Raw genomic sequence first — 18,438 nt, 5'->3', positions numbered from 1 at the left:
AATATATCGTATTATCCTCGCGAAGATGTGTATCCTTTATTTAAAATCCGTAAATCATGTGAACTGGTAAAACAACGAGAAANTATATAGCAAATATATCGTATTATCCTCGCGAAGATTTGTATCCTTTATTTAAAATCCGTAAATCATGTGAACTGGTAAAACAACGAGAAAATAATTATGTTAATTTAGTTCTAAAGAAATTAAATGACACTCGCGCCCATCTCTTGTCCAAGTCAAAGAAAATGTTGGATGCAATTTTGAAGGGTCTGTGATAGAAATTACATTATTACTCACTGCAACTATAACTAATTTTTTTGATATAAAGTTTGCCGAGAAATATTTATGTTCCTTTGTTATTCTGTACAAATGCTTTTATCTGAAGTATTACCAATTATATGAATAAAGTAAAGAAAACTTTATGTAACCCTAAATATTGCTGGGTATGGATTATGATGTTTTTATAAACCATTAAATATATGAAAAGGATTTATCAACTGTATTTTTTATTCCCATAAATATACCTATTACAGCTTCCTAGCCTTTTTTAATTAATTTAGTTTTTTAAAAACATTACAAAAAATATTCTTTTGTTTTTGCACCAAGTGCATTTTAGTTTTTGCATAGACATTTTTTAAGTCTCCGGAAACCAAATTCATTTTTAATTCCTTTATAAACGAATTTTAAATATGCGCATAATAATGTCAATTTTAACAGTTTTTTATTACTATTAATTTATGTTATATAGTTTCCAAATTTGACTTTAAATCATTTAAAGTGTTTTTCAACTCCTCAGTTGATTGTAAACTTACGCTTTGTCCTCTGGTATATAATATACAATTCAACGACTGTGAGGGACTTTGTATTTAAGAATTTTAAACTATTCATTCCTCTTTCCATTTGAGTGCCTCTTAGCCTACCCAGAACCACTTGAATTGATTCCACGGCGATACATAATGGCACGGTGGTAGTAATAATACACATAAATTATATTATAGAAAGCTACTATTATTCTATGCGGACTATAAGTAATGTCCACTGTAATTTATCTTAATTCGGTGTGCATGTGCCCGGTGAATATCGTTGACAATTGGGACGAATTGTTATTATGATGTATTACGTTGGCAACACCCACAGGCATATTTAGGAGAATTGGACAGGGTCAGGATTTTTCGAGAGCATTACTTTCGCAGTTCACTGTTCTTATTTCATACGCATCTTACAATTAGATTACAATCTTGAAATTTCGAGGTAAAAATTCAAATGTTGAATTCGAAATTCGGATCTACGAGTGTGTAAATTTGAAATTTAGATTTAAACCCACAGTTTCAAGTTCAAACATAACATTTCGAAGTAGGAAGTTTTAAATGGAATTTTGACGGAGAATTCGAAATTTTCGAGTTTGATCAAGAAAATTCCAGTTAGAATTGGAAATCTAATACTTCAAACTTGAAATTATGTGCTAAAATACAAAATATTCAACTTCGAATGCAGACTTTCAACTTAAAATTGGTGAAATTCGAATATAATCTTATACAGAAAAATTTTGAAAAATTGTATTTTTTCCCAAAATTGATTTTTTTTTCGATATTTGATGAATATTAAACGCGAAATTGTGAGGAAAATAACGCAAATAAATTTTTTTCATCTTAATCATCATTAATTGATGTTTAAAGAGCAATAAACCTGCTCCTTTAATTTTTTATAAAAATTTGACGATTCAGGAAAGGAAAACGGTTCGACTGATCGATTTCAAAATTTACAGGCCTCATCAGCATGTATTGAGCTTAAAAAACCTGCAAACATTGGTAGGTATAGCCTTTCCGACCTCAATTGAAGACCAAAGAGCTTTGCAGAATGTACCAGGTTCGGTCGCTATGTAACAACTCTGCATTGAAATATTTGAAAAACTTGTTCCCGTATTTATTTAGTCATACCACTCATACCCATATACAGATCTGGTCGCCCAGTTCCCAGTTGAAGAATGCGCCCGCGGGTAAACGGCAGACAAACACAGGCGACCAGCCATTTTCAGTTGTCGACAAATTGCCTAGCAGTGCAGTGCAGCAATGCGGAATTTGGTGTGATTCAGGTAATATTAATTTATTATAGGCACCTTCTATAATTCATATTACAATTGTGAAAGAGAGAAATAAGAGGGATATTTTGTTTACCAATATTATCACAACATGGCATTTTGTAGACCTTTTGAAACGGAATTATTAAAACCGGTTGTTTATGAAGCAGATTTAGAATTTAAAAATAAAGATTTACATGTTTAACCACAGCGTCGCATTTTAAATATTTACGATTGGTTAAAAAAGGAAGAAAATGAAAAATAGAATAATGAAATTATGTATAAATAGAATTCACATATTAGCTAAAGTTTCAGTGTCCACAATTTTTCGTGTTATTAAACAAGGTGTTATAGATCATTGCGTAAAGAGGAACCGAAAACAAAAATTTAAGAATGTCGATGACATGACGAGACAATTCGGGGGACAATTTATAATTTATATGAAGAAAATTGAGGACATAAATAATTAAAATGCCAAATGACCATATAATATAAATTTTCTACAAATTATATACAAATTATTATTATTTTTTACCTTTAGCAGAAAACTTATTTAGGGACGCCTATGAAGCTCATTACATTTTATTGATAGGCGTTTTTATACATGTTCAACTAACTTCGGAAAGACGAAGTCTTCGTCTAAAATTATAAATATTATGAGAAAAAAAAAAATAGGAAAAAAAAGGAATGATATTGTGAAACAACCGTGTCAAAAGCTTTTGGAAAAAATATTTGCTCTTTTTACTCCCACGTTATTTAATTCTATTTTAAAGGTATTCAGCTAATTCAAATAAATTTAAAAAAACATCAAATGAAATTAAACATGTTCTTCAATACCAGAGATTCTAAGTATGCAAAACATATTTAACCCCACAAAGGAGACAACTGATTGAGCTTGCAACATGAAATCTTGAATCAGAAATCTAAAGTTTCAAGGTCGAACATGAAATTTCTATTTCGAATTCGAAAATTTCTAGTTTAAATAGGTATATAATTTTGGAATCAAAATTTCAAGTGAAGCTTTACCTCGAAAGACAATTTAATCTTCTTAGTAATTTTAGAACCGCACTGTTTCTTAAGACTACACAATTTTTTGTTTCAGGTTTTATCTCGTGTTCTCCTAGCCCGTGCAAAAATGGCGGCACGTGCATATCTTCCCCCAAAGGCGATAGTTTTTGCAAGTAAGTATTTTTTTTGTTATTGAATATCGTACATTGGAAATAAAACCTACAGAATTAAAGATGTTACCTAGCAGTTTAGAAAATCATGAAAAGTCAGTTAATCGAGTTTGATATTACATTAACGAAGAAATTGAGTAATTTTTTCGAAAATATTTTTTTTTGCAAAGAAACTACATACGCTAGTGAAAGGAAAATAATTAGGTACATGGGGATGGTGCAAGAATTTTTTCACTGGAAATAAGTATGGGAATTTATTGCCCAAACCTTATTAGTTGTCATTTGTTTTGACATACATTTAAATTTCCATGTCTATGTCTAGGTATGTCTCAGTGAATATTACAAAAAGAATCCACATATTTTTCAAAAAATGTATTCCCGGAAATTCCAGAAAGAAAACTCCAACTGAATCCCCCACAAAGAAACGTTTAAGACATTATACGTTTAAAAACCGGCTGATTTAGTGTAACATTTTGTAATTTCACCACCTCTATTACTTTTTAATTTTAAACCGCCGCACATAAAACGCACAAAAGAATTAATACATAGCCGTAAAATTAGAATACCGAACTCTCATAAAAGCTCCTTTTATTTTAAAAGCCGCGCGTATGGGCGGATTTTATCGTCCTCTCGCTTTTTATAACCCATTTAATTCGAGTGTAATACGAAGATTACTCCGGTGTAAATCAAAGATGCGTGTGGTACGGGGCGCCCCTGTAAAAATCACAGGTAAAACTCCGTCCACGGCAACGGAGAGTGGCGTGGGCTGAAAAAAAGAGGATTATCTATTATCTTGTGTGCCGTAGAGTGGTACGGGGCACGCCCAGCGCCTCTCTCTTCTTACCTACGGCCGTGTAGGTACAGGGTGAGCGCGGAATCTGCGGGCGCGCCTCAGCTCTAACAATGCCGTTTTCGTATCCTAGTATCAGTAAATGTGACACATACGTTACTCAAGTATATTTGAGCTTACTATTGTCAATCTCAGTTGAAGCTGTATCGACTTTTAAAGATGCAATTTTTCTCGTCGTGCTTTCAATCTGTCAGCTCGCAAAAGTGCCTTGAAATTTTGTTTTTTTTCTATACAGGGTGTTCTCAAAGTTGAGTAATTTATTTTAACAACTGGTAGAACTCATATAAAGATGTCAATTTACCAAAAATCGTTTATATAAAAGTGGTCAAATAAAGCAATTATTAACAATTATTTAAAAAAATTGAAATTTAAAAACTCTAATACCAACCTTATTTATTGTCATTTTCGACCACTCCGTTTTAAAAACATAAATTGTTTGTTTACTACTGATACTGGGTATGTCTTTTTTTTTGTAATTGCACGGTTTTGAGTACGCTTTTCGATTTGACAGCGTTAAATATTTCGTACAGTAGTGCGTGATATTACTTTTGATTTGTGAGTGTTTTGTGCAATAAAAATGGCACATGTTTTTGAAAACAACGAACTAGTGGACATAATATTAACTTACAGGGAGTATGAACAAAATGCAGCCGCAGCATGTCGCTTGTACGCGGAAAGGTTTCCTTTACAAAATTATCCAGCTACATCGATGTTCGTAAATTTAATTATAAGACTCCGTGACACAGGTTGTTTAAAGGAACAACGAGGAGGTCACGCTGGAGGAGGTCATGCTGGAAGACCTCCTCCACGCGAAATGATGTAGATCGAGGAAGAAATTTTAGAAATTGTCGAAAACGACCCAACAACGAATACTAGGTCCATGTTCTTCTTCTTCATCTAGTGGTTGGTCCTTTAAAAGTCCCATTGCAGTGTGGCCTAATTAGGCCTATTGTGCGTCCCACTACTAGTCCTATTCAGCAAGTAGATTTGTCCTTTTTACAAAGTCCAAAAGCTTCCTTGCTGACACTTCTCTCAGGTCCCCCAAGGAGCGCCATTCTGCTACGTGCAAATCCCGAGCACTCGCCCAGGATATGCAGAGAAGTTTCATCCGCCGATTCACATCCTCGGCAGACCGGACTGTCTACAAGCTTTAGTCTATGTAGATGTTTCCTAAAGTGACAGTGTCCCGTTATGAGTCCTGTCACTGTCCATGTTAGTAAATAAACAATTTATCTTCTATAAAAAAAAGACATACCCAGTATTAAACAAACAATTTATGTTTTTACAACGGACTGGTCGAAAGTGACAATAAATCAGGTTTGTATTATAGTTTCTAAATTTCAATTTTTTAAAATAATTGTTAATAATTGCTTTATTTGACCACTTTTATATAAACGATTTTTGGTAAATCGACTTTTTTTGAGTTCTACCAGCTGTTAAAATAAATGACTCAACTTTATAGAGGAGTTATAAGGTTCGTTCTGTGGATTATTAGATTTTTCTCCTCCAACAAAATGTATACTGCAAATTACGCAGTAGGAAAATATTTTTTTTTAATAATATTTTTATATAAACGTAAGGATAAATCATTGACATGTTTTTCCCAACTCAATTTAGTATTAAAATAATCGTAGTCAACTGGTTAATAGCTAAAGTTGTTGACCTTTTGTTCCTAAAACCGTATTGACTAGAATGGAATAAATTATTGTTTTCAAAAATACTCTGCAATTTGCATTTTTAAGGCAGTTTCCAAAACGGGAACAAGAGATATTGGTCCGTAGTTAAATACACACCAGCTTTCTCACCTTTCTTAAAAACAGGAATAACCTTGGATAACTTGAAAACTGTAGGAAATACGTTGGAGCTAATACATTGATTAATTAGTTTAAATAGTGGAAAAATTAAGGTTTTTAAGAGTTTCCAAGATTGGAACATTCAAATCGTAAGCTCGTAAGCATCCTTGCTTTTTTTTACTTTTTAGTTAAGTTATTTAAAATAGTTCTTCCTTCATTAAAAGACAACTCTCTGAATTTAAAAGTCGTTTGTGATTTCGGGGCAGTCAAAAACTCGGAAGGTAACTTGTTGGGAAGCGGGAGCTCACTCAAAAGACCTCTGCAATTTAGCGTTTAATGAATCGCTTACAGGTGAACTGCGATCATTTTTATTTTTTATGAGGTTCCACATTGCTGGTTGTTTATTAGTAGATGTATTTATATAGTTGTCATTGGCGCTTTTTTTGGCTTTAGATAATTGAAGACGATACTTATTGCGATAGGAATTGAAGGTTTCTCTGGACATGGGGGTTGGATGCTGACAATGCATGTCTCTTAAGAAATTTCATTTTTCTCTCATAGTGGCAAGCTCTTGAGTAAACCAGGCAGTATCACTAGATTTGAAATTATGTTGCGTTTTAGTTTTCATTGCTAAACAGACCTCAATTGCTTCTAGTAAAACCTTAAGGTGGCCATATCCCTGACCGAGAAGTAGTCAAATTTCTGGCGTTTTTAGGTACTGAAATATTGAAATTTAAAACGCGTAGAACAAAAGTAAGCACAAAAATAAAATCCTTGGTGTTCTGTTTATTCATTGTTACTATTTAAATTTACTCAAATAAAATAATAACTAAAAAAAACGTTTGTAAAACATGCGTTTGCTGTTATCCTAACCCCACATTTTAAGAATTGTTTCACGTACTTATAAATAAAAGTAAACAATTTTATATGTAGGACTAAGCAAGTAAATGTTATAAGAATATTTACATGTGGAGTTATATATAAAAAAGTTAGTATGTTCGTAGATTTCAGTAACTAAAACCTTGATGGTTTGATCGTTTTTTGCACCTGTTTATTCGTTTTACTGCGGCGTCTTTGAAAATACTCAGATGGCTTGACATAACATTCCTATTATTTGATAAACTTTAGATTATTCAATTATTAAATGTTTGAAATTATTTGTCTCTGTGGAAAACACTATTTAAAGAATATGACGCCCTTAAGAAAAAGTTCATCCTTTATGTCTATATCAATACATGTATCTCTAATAAAACGCCAATTGGAGGAACTAATATGTACTAGTAGGTACATTTAAAGTTATTAGAAAAACATTAAAAAATCTACAATGATAATAATTCAAAATGTATGCCATTTTGCTGAACTCATAGTTGAATACGTTCACATCAACAGTAGAATTTCGGGTGAAATGTATCTGAGAGCTGACCTTTTTCAATTTTGCATATCTTGCATTGTGGGAGGCGAAGAAAAGATTTTAATTGTTGTAAATCTTCACAAGAGAAAGTCACAGTTTTATATCGTAAGATCAGTTAGCCAATTAAGGGGCCTCACCCAGTCAATTTATGTGGAAAATGCTAATTTAAAAGATTGTTTTTATTATTTTTGATTGGAAACAGTGCTAATTATGTGGTATCCAATTTTTTAACGATGAAACAGTAACAAAAAATCGATTATCCCTCATATTATAAGAAATTACATGTATTTATATCAAATTTAATATAGGGTCTTATTAGTTATTAGTGTGCATAAGACAGGTTTTTGTGGGGATACTTGAAATTTCCGAGGATGCTGCGATTGCCATTTTTTTTAAACATCGATTAATGGTTCGTATCTGTTAGGTAGGTCCTACATTCCATGGGATATCTATCTAATCTATCATCTACAAGGTGTTTCATTAAAAAAATTAAGTAACCTAACTCTTAGAAGGAATGGGACGTACGGTATAATGGAGAGAAATTTAAATGTTATCAGAGCTATGGAAGAATATGTACGTCTTGAATGGGACACCTGTATGTCACACCGAACTGTTCATTTTTTTATATAACTGGCAAAAGTCTCTCTACAGTCATAAAAATTGTGACAAATCCGAAATTTATTTGTGTTTCTTTTTATAATTGCTCTACTGCTGTTGTTAAACTCATAATAACTAAGCATCGTATTATCAGGCAGGTTAACAGCATTTTTGTGTACACTGTAGCACAAATAAACCGTGTATTTATCAACCATTTCCCAATACAAAACAGTTAAACATTTTACCTTTGTTATACAACTGAGTAAACAAGCAAAAAACAGAGAAAGGGCTCCCGAGGTTCCAATGGTTGTGTTTATCATTGAAATCGATTTACTTTCACTCACGTCTACAGTGTCCAACTGTTACAAATTTACTTTGCTTTTAAATTCGCTACGTTGCTACAATGACATTTAATTTATAATAACTTTATTATAATACAGCTCTACACATTTACTCCAGTTGAATTAAAGTTTGAACGTAAAAAAAACTTATTGGTAGACATGTTATTGCACTTTATGACGGGGAAGGGTACCTATGTGGAATGATAATAGCAAAAAAGTAACTTGAAAGAAGTGACGCTAATTTGACAAATTCCAAAATTTCGTGTTCTTTCACTTTTTTTTTACTGTCCGTCAAAACCTATCTAGACGACCTCTCGAAAAATTAGTCATTTTATGTTGTAAGCAATTAAATTACCTACAATTTAAGGTATCTAAAGTTATATTTCACCAATTTGTTAACTGTAAAATAAAGGTCGAACGCGGAAAAGTCAGTTTTCGAAAATTGATGATGGATGTTGATGACATTTACGGAAAAGGCGGTTCAATCAAAAGACCAATATAAGTCCCAAAGGCTGATTCAATTGACCGTAAAATTGTTAATCCAGGTATTTGTTGATTAATTTCGTTCGTTTTTTTACAACTTTAATTACTAAACGTTAATTTTAGAAGTTAATATCGTAGGTATAGGTTCTAATTGATCCAAAGAAACGTATCGAAAAAGAAAATTTTCAAAAAGTTGAAATTAAATAGCCCTTTACAACTAACAAAGTTGGACGTGCAAAACAGCGTTATAAACAAATTGTCTCAGGGTCAGGCAAAAGCCGCTCTTTTTGCATTAATAGAGCTTATTTTTACGGTAATTTAAAAAATAGAGAGAAATTGCCTCTACGCCTCTTCTTTGTTTCCAAGATGAACTTTTTTTGTAATGTTAATTGTTAATTAACTATTAGAGGTATCGGACCGGGATTTTAGAGACAATTAAAGAAAGGGTTAAACTGTTATTTCCAAAAAGTTTTGCATTGATAATTCATGTAATAAACGCTCTAGCAGCAGTAAAAGTTAACGTTAATGAACGGCCTCACGCAGGAGAAGGAGCGCCGGGCCCGCTCATGCGTGTGAACGCCGCTCTCGTCGCGCGCGAGATTTTTTACTTGAAAAAAGTGAAAAAACATGTAATTTTCCAACTTATTTGCAATTTTTCAACTTTGCGTCACTTCTTTCGAGTTACTTTTTTGATATTGTCATGCTCTTCCCAATCATAAGGTGTAATAAAATATGTACTAATAATTTTTTAAAATATTCTGCTTTTGTGATCTAATTCGACTGCAGTATTTCTAAATGTCCATGAGTTACAATAATTTCGTTCTCTGAGGAGTAAATACTTGTGTAAAAAAACTTCAAAGGCGTTTTTAATGCCATTTAGCGAGTCGTAGAAACGCCGAAATCGACGTCTGAATTTCCATTTGCCCTCCCTGTATCGAGGCCTCGGCTTGCTCTTTTACTGCCCTGGTCGGTGTGCATGTACGATTGTGCTGTTCTTTTGTGCCCGGCCCAGCCTCCGCACACATGTGTCCGTTTTTTTCCTTTTGTATGCCCTATGAATGTATATTCCATTATGGACCATGCCCATGGTCGTATATCGTCCGCGGGTCGAAATAAATAAGTCCCACACGTCTGAAAACAATGGAACTAATGAGGAGGCTGGTACTGTTTACAAAAAACGGTCGGTGTGCTTGCTGGAGAGGCGGCGGGTGTTGGGTGGTTGCGTTTTTTCTCGAAACGTTTTGTGCCGGCTCATATTTCGGTAGTATTTTTTAATACAACTTCGTCTATGGCTATTAAATACGAGTAGGTACCTACATTTTTTACAAATATGTTGGGTGTTGCACTAAATCTATTAACATTTAGGGACAGAAATAAAAAAAATTAAAGATGTATGAACTTTGGACTGGGCCAAAAAAATCGACAATTGTTTTTTAAAGATATATCGAGAATTATTAATTAGACTGACGAAAAAAAAATATCGTGAGAGTTTGAGCCCTTAATATTAGTTTTAAGTAGGGTTGCCAGGGTTCGACCCGGAGTCTTGGGTTTTGATGGCACATCTTCGGGCTCCGGGTTAACACGTCATTTCTCCGGGTTTTCTTTGTTGCGGAGAAATCCATATCTCCGACGAACTAGATCCTTTTTTTTTAGACATCGATTTCTGCAAACCCAAACCCCGTACGGGTCATATCTCCGGATCTGTCATGAAATAGATCTGGTAACCCTAGTTTTAAGAGGTCTATCATCGCTAGTTTCGATTTTTTATTCCTGATCCCATTTTTGCGTCAAAACTGCCAAACCATCGAGGTAAAAAAAATATCTACATATATTTTTGAAGGAAATTGGATGCCCTACAAAAAAGGTCTGATTGAAAATTTTCAGCAGACGAGCCATTTCCATGTAATCAAGCCTTGAAAATTGATGTTTTTTCGATTTGACTTTCAAAGGAAATTTAATGCTCTACAAAAAAGGTCTCTTAACATTTTTGTATAAATTTACTCCTTCAAAAGTTATTCACGATTGAAGTTGAAGTAAAAATTAAATTCTTGTTTTATTTTCGTTTTGGACCCAATTTGTTTTCACTCAATGGAACAAATTGATATACATCATCGACAATTATTATTCTATCAATATAATCACCAAAAATATCCAAAATTCATAATATATTCGAATTCATTCTCGCTCAATAGCGATTTTTCGCTACGTAGCGTTCTACAAGAATGTAGTTTTTCTGTTTCAAAATAATTTTAAAAATAACAATCATGTAGTTTTACTACTGAAGATTATTTATTTATAATATTATATTCATTATTATAAGTATATCAACTTTCCTCCCTTACCCCTCTATTTCTTTCGCTTTTCCTCAACTTATTAAGCGCTATGACGAGTGAAAATACTGCCCCTTCTCCTTAATAACCGCAACGTCTATTAAGAACGCAGACTGAGTGAAAATGACCTTGAATATTTTTATGAGCCATAATATGATTTTTCTTTCATATAAATGTATACAATATTGTAAATAAATAATTTTCAATAGTAAAACTACATAATTATTATTTTTAAAAATATTTTGAGACAGTAAAACTACGTTCTTGTAGAAAAAGTAGCTATTAATGAGAATAAATTTGAATATATTATGAATTTTGGATATTTGTCGATGATATATATCAAGTGAAAAAAAATTGGGTCCAAAATGAAAAAAAACAAAAAATTAATTTTTAATTCAGATATTAATTTATCCGCTATTTACAAAATTCCAAGTTACAAGTTGAAAAGTCAAATCGAAAAAACATCAATTTTCAAGGCTTGATTACAAGGAAACGGCTCGTCTGCCGAAAATTTTCAATCAGTCCGTTTTTGTACGGTATTCAATTTCCTTAAAAAATATATGTAGATTCATTTTTTTACCTCGACGGTTTGGCAAAAATGAGGTCAAGAATAAAAAATTTAAACTAGCGATGATAGACCTCTTCAAACTAATATTAAGGGCTCAAACTCTCACGATATTTTTTTTCCGTCATTTTGAATGATATTCTCGATATATCTTTCAAAAAAAATAGTCGATTTTTTTGGCCAAGTCTAATGAACTTATTTCAAATCTGTACAGTTTCCGAGATAAATAATGTTTAAAGTTGAACATTTTTTTATTAATATTTCGAGGGAGTTAAGAATCAATTATTTTCAAATTTCATCTGATAAATGCGATAGTGCGAAACATCTCAGGGCGACAGAGAAAGTTAGTGTCGTAAAATCTTCAGACTCGCACCCTTATGAAAAGTACATGTTATGACACTGACTAATGTTTAAAATAATGTAAAATATCATTTTTTGTACATTTTCCTACAAAACAGTATTCTTAATTTTTTTCATAAAAGGTGGTATAGTTTCGGAGTAAATCGAATCAAGTCAAATCACCCATAATCTGAGAGGGGTAACAAATTCGGAGCAAGCATACTAATATATATCTTATCTTTATCTTTTTAAATCCATGGTCTAAATTGATCTATCTGAAATTTTGGAAATTGTGTAGTGTTTTAAATAATTTCAAGTTATACCTGCAACAATTCAATGTGTGAAAGAACATCATCGGAGCAGTCTGAAGTGTATAGTAAACACCTCGAGCTACAAGCATATAATATAGACGCTGTTATGGCGTATTCATGTTGATACAATTTCAACTTTCCCATGCGTGGAAATTGGGTTATGCACTCTTATAACAAGTTTCTTGTTTTAATAAACCAGTGGATGTTTACGCGACGAATACAAAAATAAACTTAACGACATGTTTACGATGCCAGGAAACGCATTTTTCTAAAATTATGGGGTTGTGTGTTGAGTTTTTAATGAAGAAATTAAGTTAAATATGTGAATATACTATGCGTATAAATAAGTCCATCAGTTAATTGCATAATTTTTTGTTTCTGATATTCCATTAAAATTCCTCTAAATCATATTAACGTATGTTGTTAACAATAAGTAAAATAAGGATAAGATAATATGGTATGGTTGCCATAATTTGAGCATTTAATTAAATTTTTATCATTTTAAATCAATCACTGGTATAGTCTTTCCGATATCAATTGAAGAACCAAGAGGTTGTCAGTATGTACCAGGTTCGGTCGCTGGCATTGAAATATTTGAAAAACTTGTTCCCATATTTATTTAGCCATACCCATATACAGGTCTGGTCGAACTAAACGTGGAGGTGGTAGAAATGTATACGCCCAGTTGATGAATGCAAGAGCGGGCAAACGCAGTACAAACACAGCTGCATTGTGCTACAATAAATCTCAGCTGTTGACAAGTGGTTGTCAAATTGCCCAGCAGTGCAGTGCAGCAATGCGGAATTTGGTGTGATTTAGGTAATTTTAATATATTATAGGCACCTTCTATTAATCATTGATATTACAATTGCGAAAGGGAGAAATAAAATTATTACAACATGGCATTTTGGAGACCTTTTGAAACGGAACAAACGAAGTTTACCATCAATATAATAAAATTGTTAAAATATGTTATTGGCCAAATGAACATATAATAGAAATTTTCTACACAAATATACAAATTATTGTAATTTTTTTACCTTCAGCAGAAAACTTTTTTAGGGACGCCTATGAAAGTCGTTAAATTTTATTGCCAGGTGTTTTTTACAACTGACTTCGGAAAGACTATAATCATAGTGATTGCGAGGCAACCCCCTCGAATAAACCTCATAAAATACAAAAATACGTATCTACTTATCTACTCTCATTCACAATTTTTTACTATTCCCTTTTACTCCACCAGTACCTAGCTGAGGTATAGAACTGCGACGTATGTTAAGTTTAGTTTTTAAAAATTTTAATTGACGTATCGGAGCAATATTTCTTGAAATTAAAGTTTAAATAATTTTATTCCTTTCTTTACGATAGCACTGATATAATCACCGTAAAATTGAAAGGTCATTTCTTTATGTGAACCGTTGAAATTGGTAATTAAATAAATTATGAGATAAGGAAAGTGTATTTTCATGCTCAAAATGGAATGATATTAAGTAAATGCTATTAATACAGATACAGACATTTAACATTTAAATTAGAAACGTTATCACTAATATATGGAAAATTTATAATCTAAAATAAATATTAACTGTTGGTAGTTCGTTTATAATAAATAACAGAGAAGAGTGAATAGCCGGAATTATATCTAATAAAAATACGTAGTACATACTACATATTATATTAAAACCATATTTTTTGAGTTGTTATTTCTAAAGATGTTGACTTGTTTTCATTGATATTTTCATTAAACCTTTCTTTTTACCTAAGCAACGGAAAATAATATATCGTTCTATTAAAAATATTCAAGAAAATGCAGAAATTAGTTTTTCAAAATGTGTCACCTTACGGTAACGATACAATCGAAATTGATTTTATGTAATATAAATCTATAAGGAAATGATTAATTCTACTTTTTTATTAGTTTTTGTTTTTATTAAGTCGGACCGAAGTCACGAAAATTTTTTTCAAATATTGTTCTTCCTCTCCTGCCCATATTTGACAAGTCATGTTAAAAATTGTAGAACCAAAATAATTTAAAATTTACTTATATAATAAATTATATAATAAAAACAATTTTGGTTCACCTCATCTAAAGATAATTTTTCAAAAAATGCCTGTTATCGTTACGTATTCGTATTACGCCATCTTGTGATGAGCTGAAGAACTCAACCAATACATCCACCGTATTTAAACAAAATTTACAGTATTGATTCTCTTTCAGTGCTCTGCGATGAACAGTTGCAGACATATGACCGACGTCCTTGCTCATTTGGACACCTTGTATATTTGAAATCAGTTACAATGTGCTTCTATCAGTAGAAGCTACTACACAGGGTATTAAAAAGTTCACAGGCCAATTCTCTAATCGCAGAATCCCTGTGCAAAATTTATGATTGTACTTTATTCTATTTTTAATTTTGGCGCCCTGTTTTCAATGCTGTTAGGGGCAGGTTTGGGATTGTCTTCCGTAATGTGATCGGTTAAAAAGTGTAAATTTCATTAAAAGACCGTAATAAACATATTTTTTTAATGTATCCTAATTCTTACATTTGACAATAGGATTTCCTGTTTCTCCCACAATCCTTTTCCGTACCTCTAGCGGACTTTAGTTAGATACGTGCATTGCAAATTAATTTTTTTAACTGGAAGCCAGAAAACAATGAATTACGTTGCGGTACCCGGAACAAAGCGGAATTATGACCCAAATTAACCGTATCGTCAAAATCTAAACAAAACGATTAGTTCCATTCACGTATCCGATCAGGAAGCATCCGCACAACAATCGACAAACACATGCGGTAACGATTTGCGCCTCGTTCCGGGCAATGAGCTCCGTTATCAATAGGGTTAATTGGTCCATTGATTTTGGAGCCCCAGTGCAACATGCGACGTACACACTTCATCATACACGAGGTTTATTTTAAAAGGGGGGTGAGATGTGAGATACATATGTAAACTGTAACATATGCGGACACTGTATCGATTCCCTTCTATTGAGTGCTTTTTTAGGGATGGTTTTATAATGCTATTCTTCGCACACATGGCGCACATTTTTTATTTATGAGGCGCGGTGTATACAAACATGTGCGTGATAGTTCCGAACATGTCTCACGTTGTTTTGTTATATATTTTGTCGGTCAGCGCGGTCAATTGGGATTGTAGTCGTGATTTGGTGGAACATGTGCTTTTTCTCATAGAAGTAGGGGATTTTTTTTTTTGAAAAAAAAATTAACCTGCCTTGTCATCTGAAGGGCACTACTTGGTGTATTGGAGGCTTTAATAATAATAACAATGCCACGAATAAAAAGGAATCTATTAATTTATTGAACAATGTACAGGGCCTTCACAATATAACTGCCGTATGCGCGATGGTTTAGATCAAAGTATACAAAAAACACGGGTTGTAAACGTTTAAGCTTAATCGTAATTTAATTATTATTTGAAGTTATTTATTTATGCCGTGATTATAATTTTTCCTCTATTTATCGGGTATTTTGATATTTTTGAAAAAAATTATTGCACCCTTGCTTCAATTATTTTTAAACAATTTTTTACCTAACCAAAAATCTCGCACTGGAAAAAGCAGACAAATAAAAACACACATCACTATATCACGTATGACACATAATTATCCGAAAAATCAATCTTTTTTTGTTATCAAAACAAGAATGACGTTCCTTTTTGAGAAAAGTTTTGACGGTTTAAATTTTGTTCATTTATCTATTTCCATAGCTAGAAATATCATATATTTGTTCAATTATAGGTACTTCTATAATACTTGTAAGTTCTCGAAGTAACTTAATACACATCTTTTAACGATATTATTTTCCTTCTGTAAAAGTTTGACCGAACTCCACTGAATTAATTACACTAGTCACAAAAACTGAGGGATTTTAAAAAAAAAACAATTTTTGGGTGATTTTCAAAGAGCTGGGAGAGAAATGGTCGTATAGAGAATCAGAAAAAAGGAAATTGCTGCTTCAAGATTCTAGTTTTCGGATGTGGAGTTTAAAATTTTTTAGCGTCAGCGGTTTTTAGTAATCATAAGAAAACCAATTAAATTTTTTTTTCCAAATTTCTTTATCATTTTGTTTTAAAATTTATTTTTACAATAATTAACGTTTTTTGATTACGAAAATATGGATTATTGCTAAAAAACCTTTTTCAACTTAAAATAATGAATAAAAAGTGAAACATTACTCGTTACATTGATTTTCAATAAAAACGACAAATTCCGGACTTCTCTAAAAATTCCTCTAATTTTTTCGCTGATTGCGCGGTACAAAAGTATATGGGCGCAAAAATGTTCAAAACGTATGTAACAGTGTGCGAGTGGGAGGGTTTCCTGTGCCTGTGTTCGAAGTTAATATATTTTTTAAATAAATACATAAATACTCTTGAAATTGCATTTTAAAGCATTTTAATAACACAATCAAGAAAGTATTTTTACATCGGATATATCTTTGTTTATATTCTTTCTTTATTAGGGGCAAGATCTACTATGTTTGAACGACATTTTACGATAAACATTAAAATTAAATTTCATTTCTAAATGTTAATCAGAATGTGTTAAATGTTTTATAAGTAATAAAACTTTTATTATATTACCATATTAAATGTAGAATAAACATTAAACAAATTTTCAATAATTATTAAAAATGGTGAACAAGTCCATTGTGCGCAGAATACAAAAACGACTGCGCAACTTTCGAAAAATTAGTGCGCAGCTTAGAGAAAAGGAAAAAAAATCGCAGCGCTTTGAAATTATCAGGTTTTCTTTAGGACACTTTTTATTTGCAAAATTATGTCAAGTTATTCAAATATCCCTAATTATGCAATTTTTTTTCTTTACTTCACTTCAAATTTTTTTTTTTATCAAAAACCAATAAGTACAGCTTGTAGAGAATACTTTGCGGTTTTCAAAACCCTAGTTGGATTTTCTGTACGATCATTATTTCCCGAATTATAGATTGCCAAATTCAAAAATGACTTTTTTGCTTTGATCGTAGATAACTTAGCGACAAATCATCGTACTTGGCTCCAGATTAGTTTTCTTATTACTCAAACTCCGCTGACGCTAAAAAATTTTAAAATGCAGATCCGGAAACTAGAAACTTGAAGCTTCAGTTTCCTTTTATTTGATTTTATCTACGATCATTTATCTTCAGCTTACAGAAAATCACCGAAAAATTTGGGATTTTTTAATATCCCTTAATTTTTGTGACTAATGTACGTATATGACCGTTTTCATCACATGTGACAGAACACCACAAACAAACAGAAACACTTAAACGATGCCCCAAATAAATAACTTTAGACAATATTATTAATTTATGAGAGAGCAAAATGCAACAATTATGAAGCACAATGTATTTGTAGTAGTCGATAGCCATATAGGTGTCTAATACTGGCTAGGTATCTGAGCGTATTTTAGATAGTGTTAGTGTTATTCCTCGCTCGGAACCAGAACCACAACAACTTCTCATGCAGGTAGAAGAACATATACCTACTACATACTGTTGAGATAATTCTCGTAGAAATATAAGATAATTGTCTAAGTAGTGTATTTAAAGCAACGTTGCATAAAATGCTTAAATAACAATGATTGTATTCCTTCCTATCTGTATATGCAACGAGGGCTGGAGTTGATAGTAGCAGATTTTTATCACAGACGGAATTTATATAGGTGGTATCGCTAAGCTGATGACAATTTGTTGAGTTTGTACCTTTTATTATACTCGATGAAACTCCTACATACATTTTTTAAGGTATTGCACAATTGTAAACATAAGATTTAGAACTATGTATGTTTGAATTATTTACTTTTGTATGAATGTTTGTTAATAAAAGCTATTGCAAATAAATATGTAAAAAATGTATGTTAATTTGTATCAGTGCCAGGGTCTGAAGACATAAGAATCAGAAAAAGTAAAGTTGTGGCTGTACGTAGAATTGGTAGGACGTTACAAAATATAAAATTTTAGGCTTGAAGAGTTTTACAGCATGTTATAGCATGAACATTTTCAAACCTCCTTAGATGAAGGCTTAGGAAAAATTTAGCAGCTTCCTATTGCCGGCTGTTTCAACTTTTTTTCTGATAATGGTGATCCTATAAACTGTAAGGATAAAAGCTCGGACAAAACCGACCTTTTTGGAGAGAGATGCC

The 18,438-nt window shown here is 32.1% G+C and overlaps 1 protein-coding gene across 1 annotated transcript in view; it reads left to right on the top strand.

The window, feature by feature from the left end:
- Positions 1–18,438, top strand: part of LOC108913441 (neurogenic locus Notch protein) — a 227,168-nt gene that overhangs the window by 17,063 nt on the left and 191,667 nt on the right. Inside the window, exon 2 of the mRNA XM_018718993.1 lies at positions 3,180–3,258. Within this exon, the coding sequence (XP_018574509.1) occupies positions 3,180–3,258 (79 nt within the window). The remainder of the gene's footprint in view (positions 1–3,179; positions 3,259–18,438) is intronic.

The sequence above is a fragment of the Anoplophora glabripennis genome, unplaced genomic scaffold, assembly GCF_000390285.2.
Source record: "Anoplophora glabripennis isolate ALB-LARVAE unplaced genomic scaffold, Agla_2.0 scaffold528, whole genome shotgun sequence".
Classification (NCBI taxonomy): Eukaryota; Metazoa; Arthropoda; class Insecta; order Coleoptera; family Cerambycidae; genus Anoplophora; species Anoplophora glabripennis.
The sequence above is the reverse complement of the archived record's forward strand: the minus strand, read 5'-3'. Positions and strand labels throughout refer to the sequence as shown.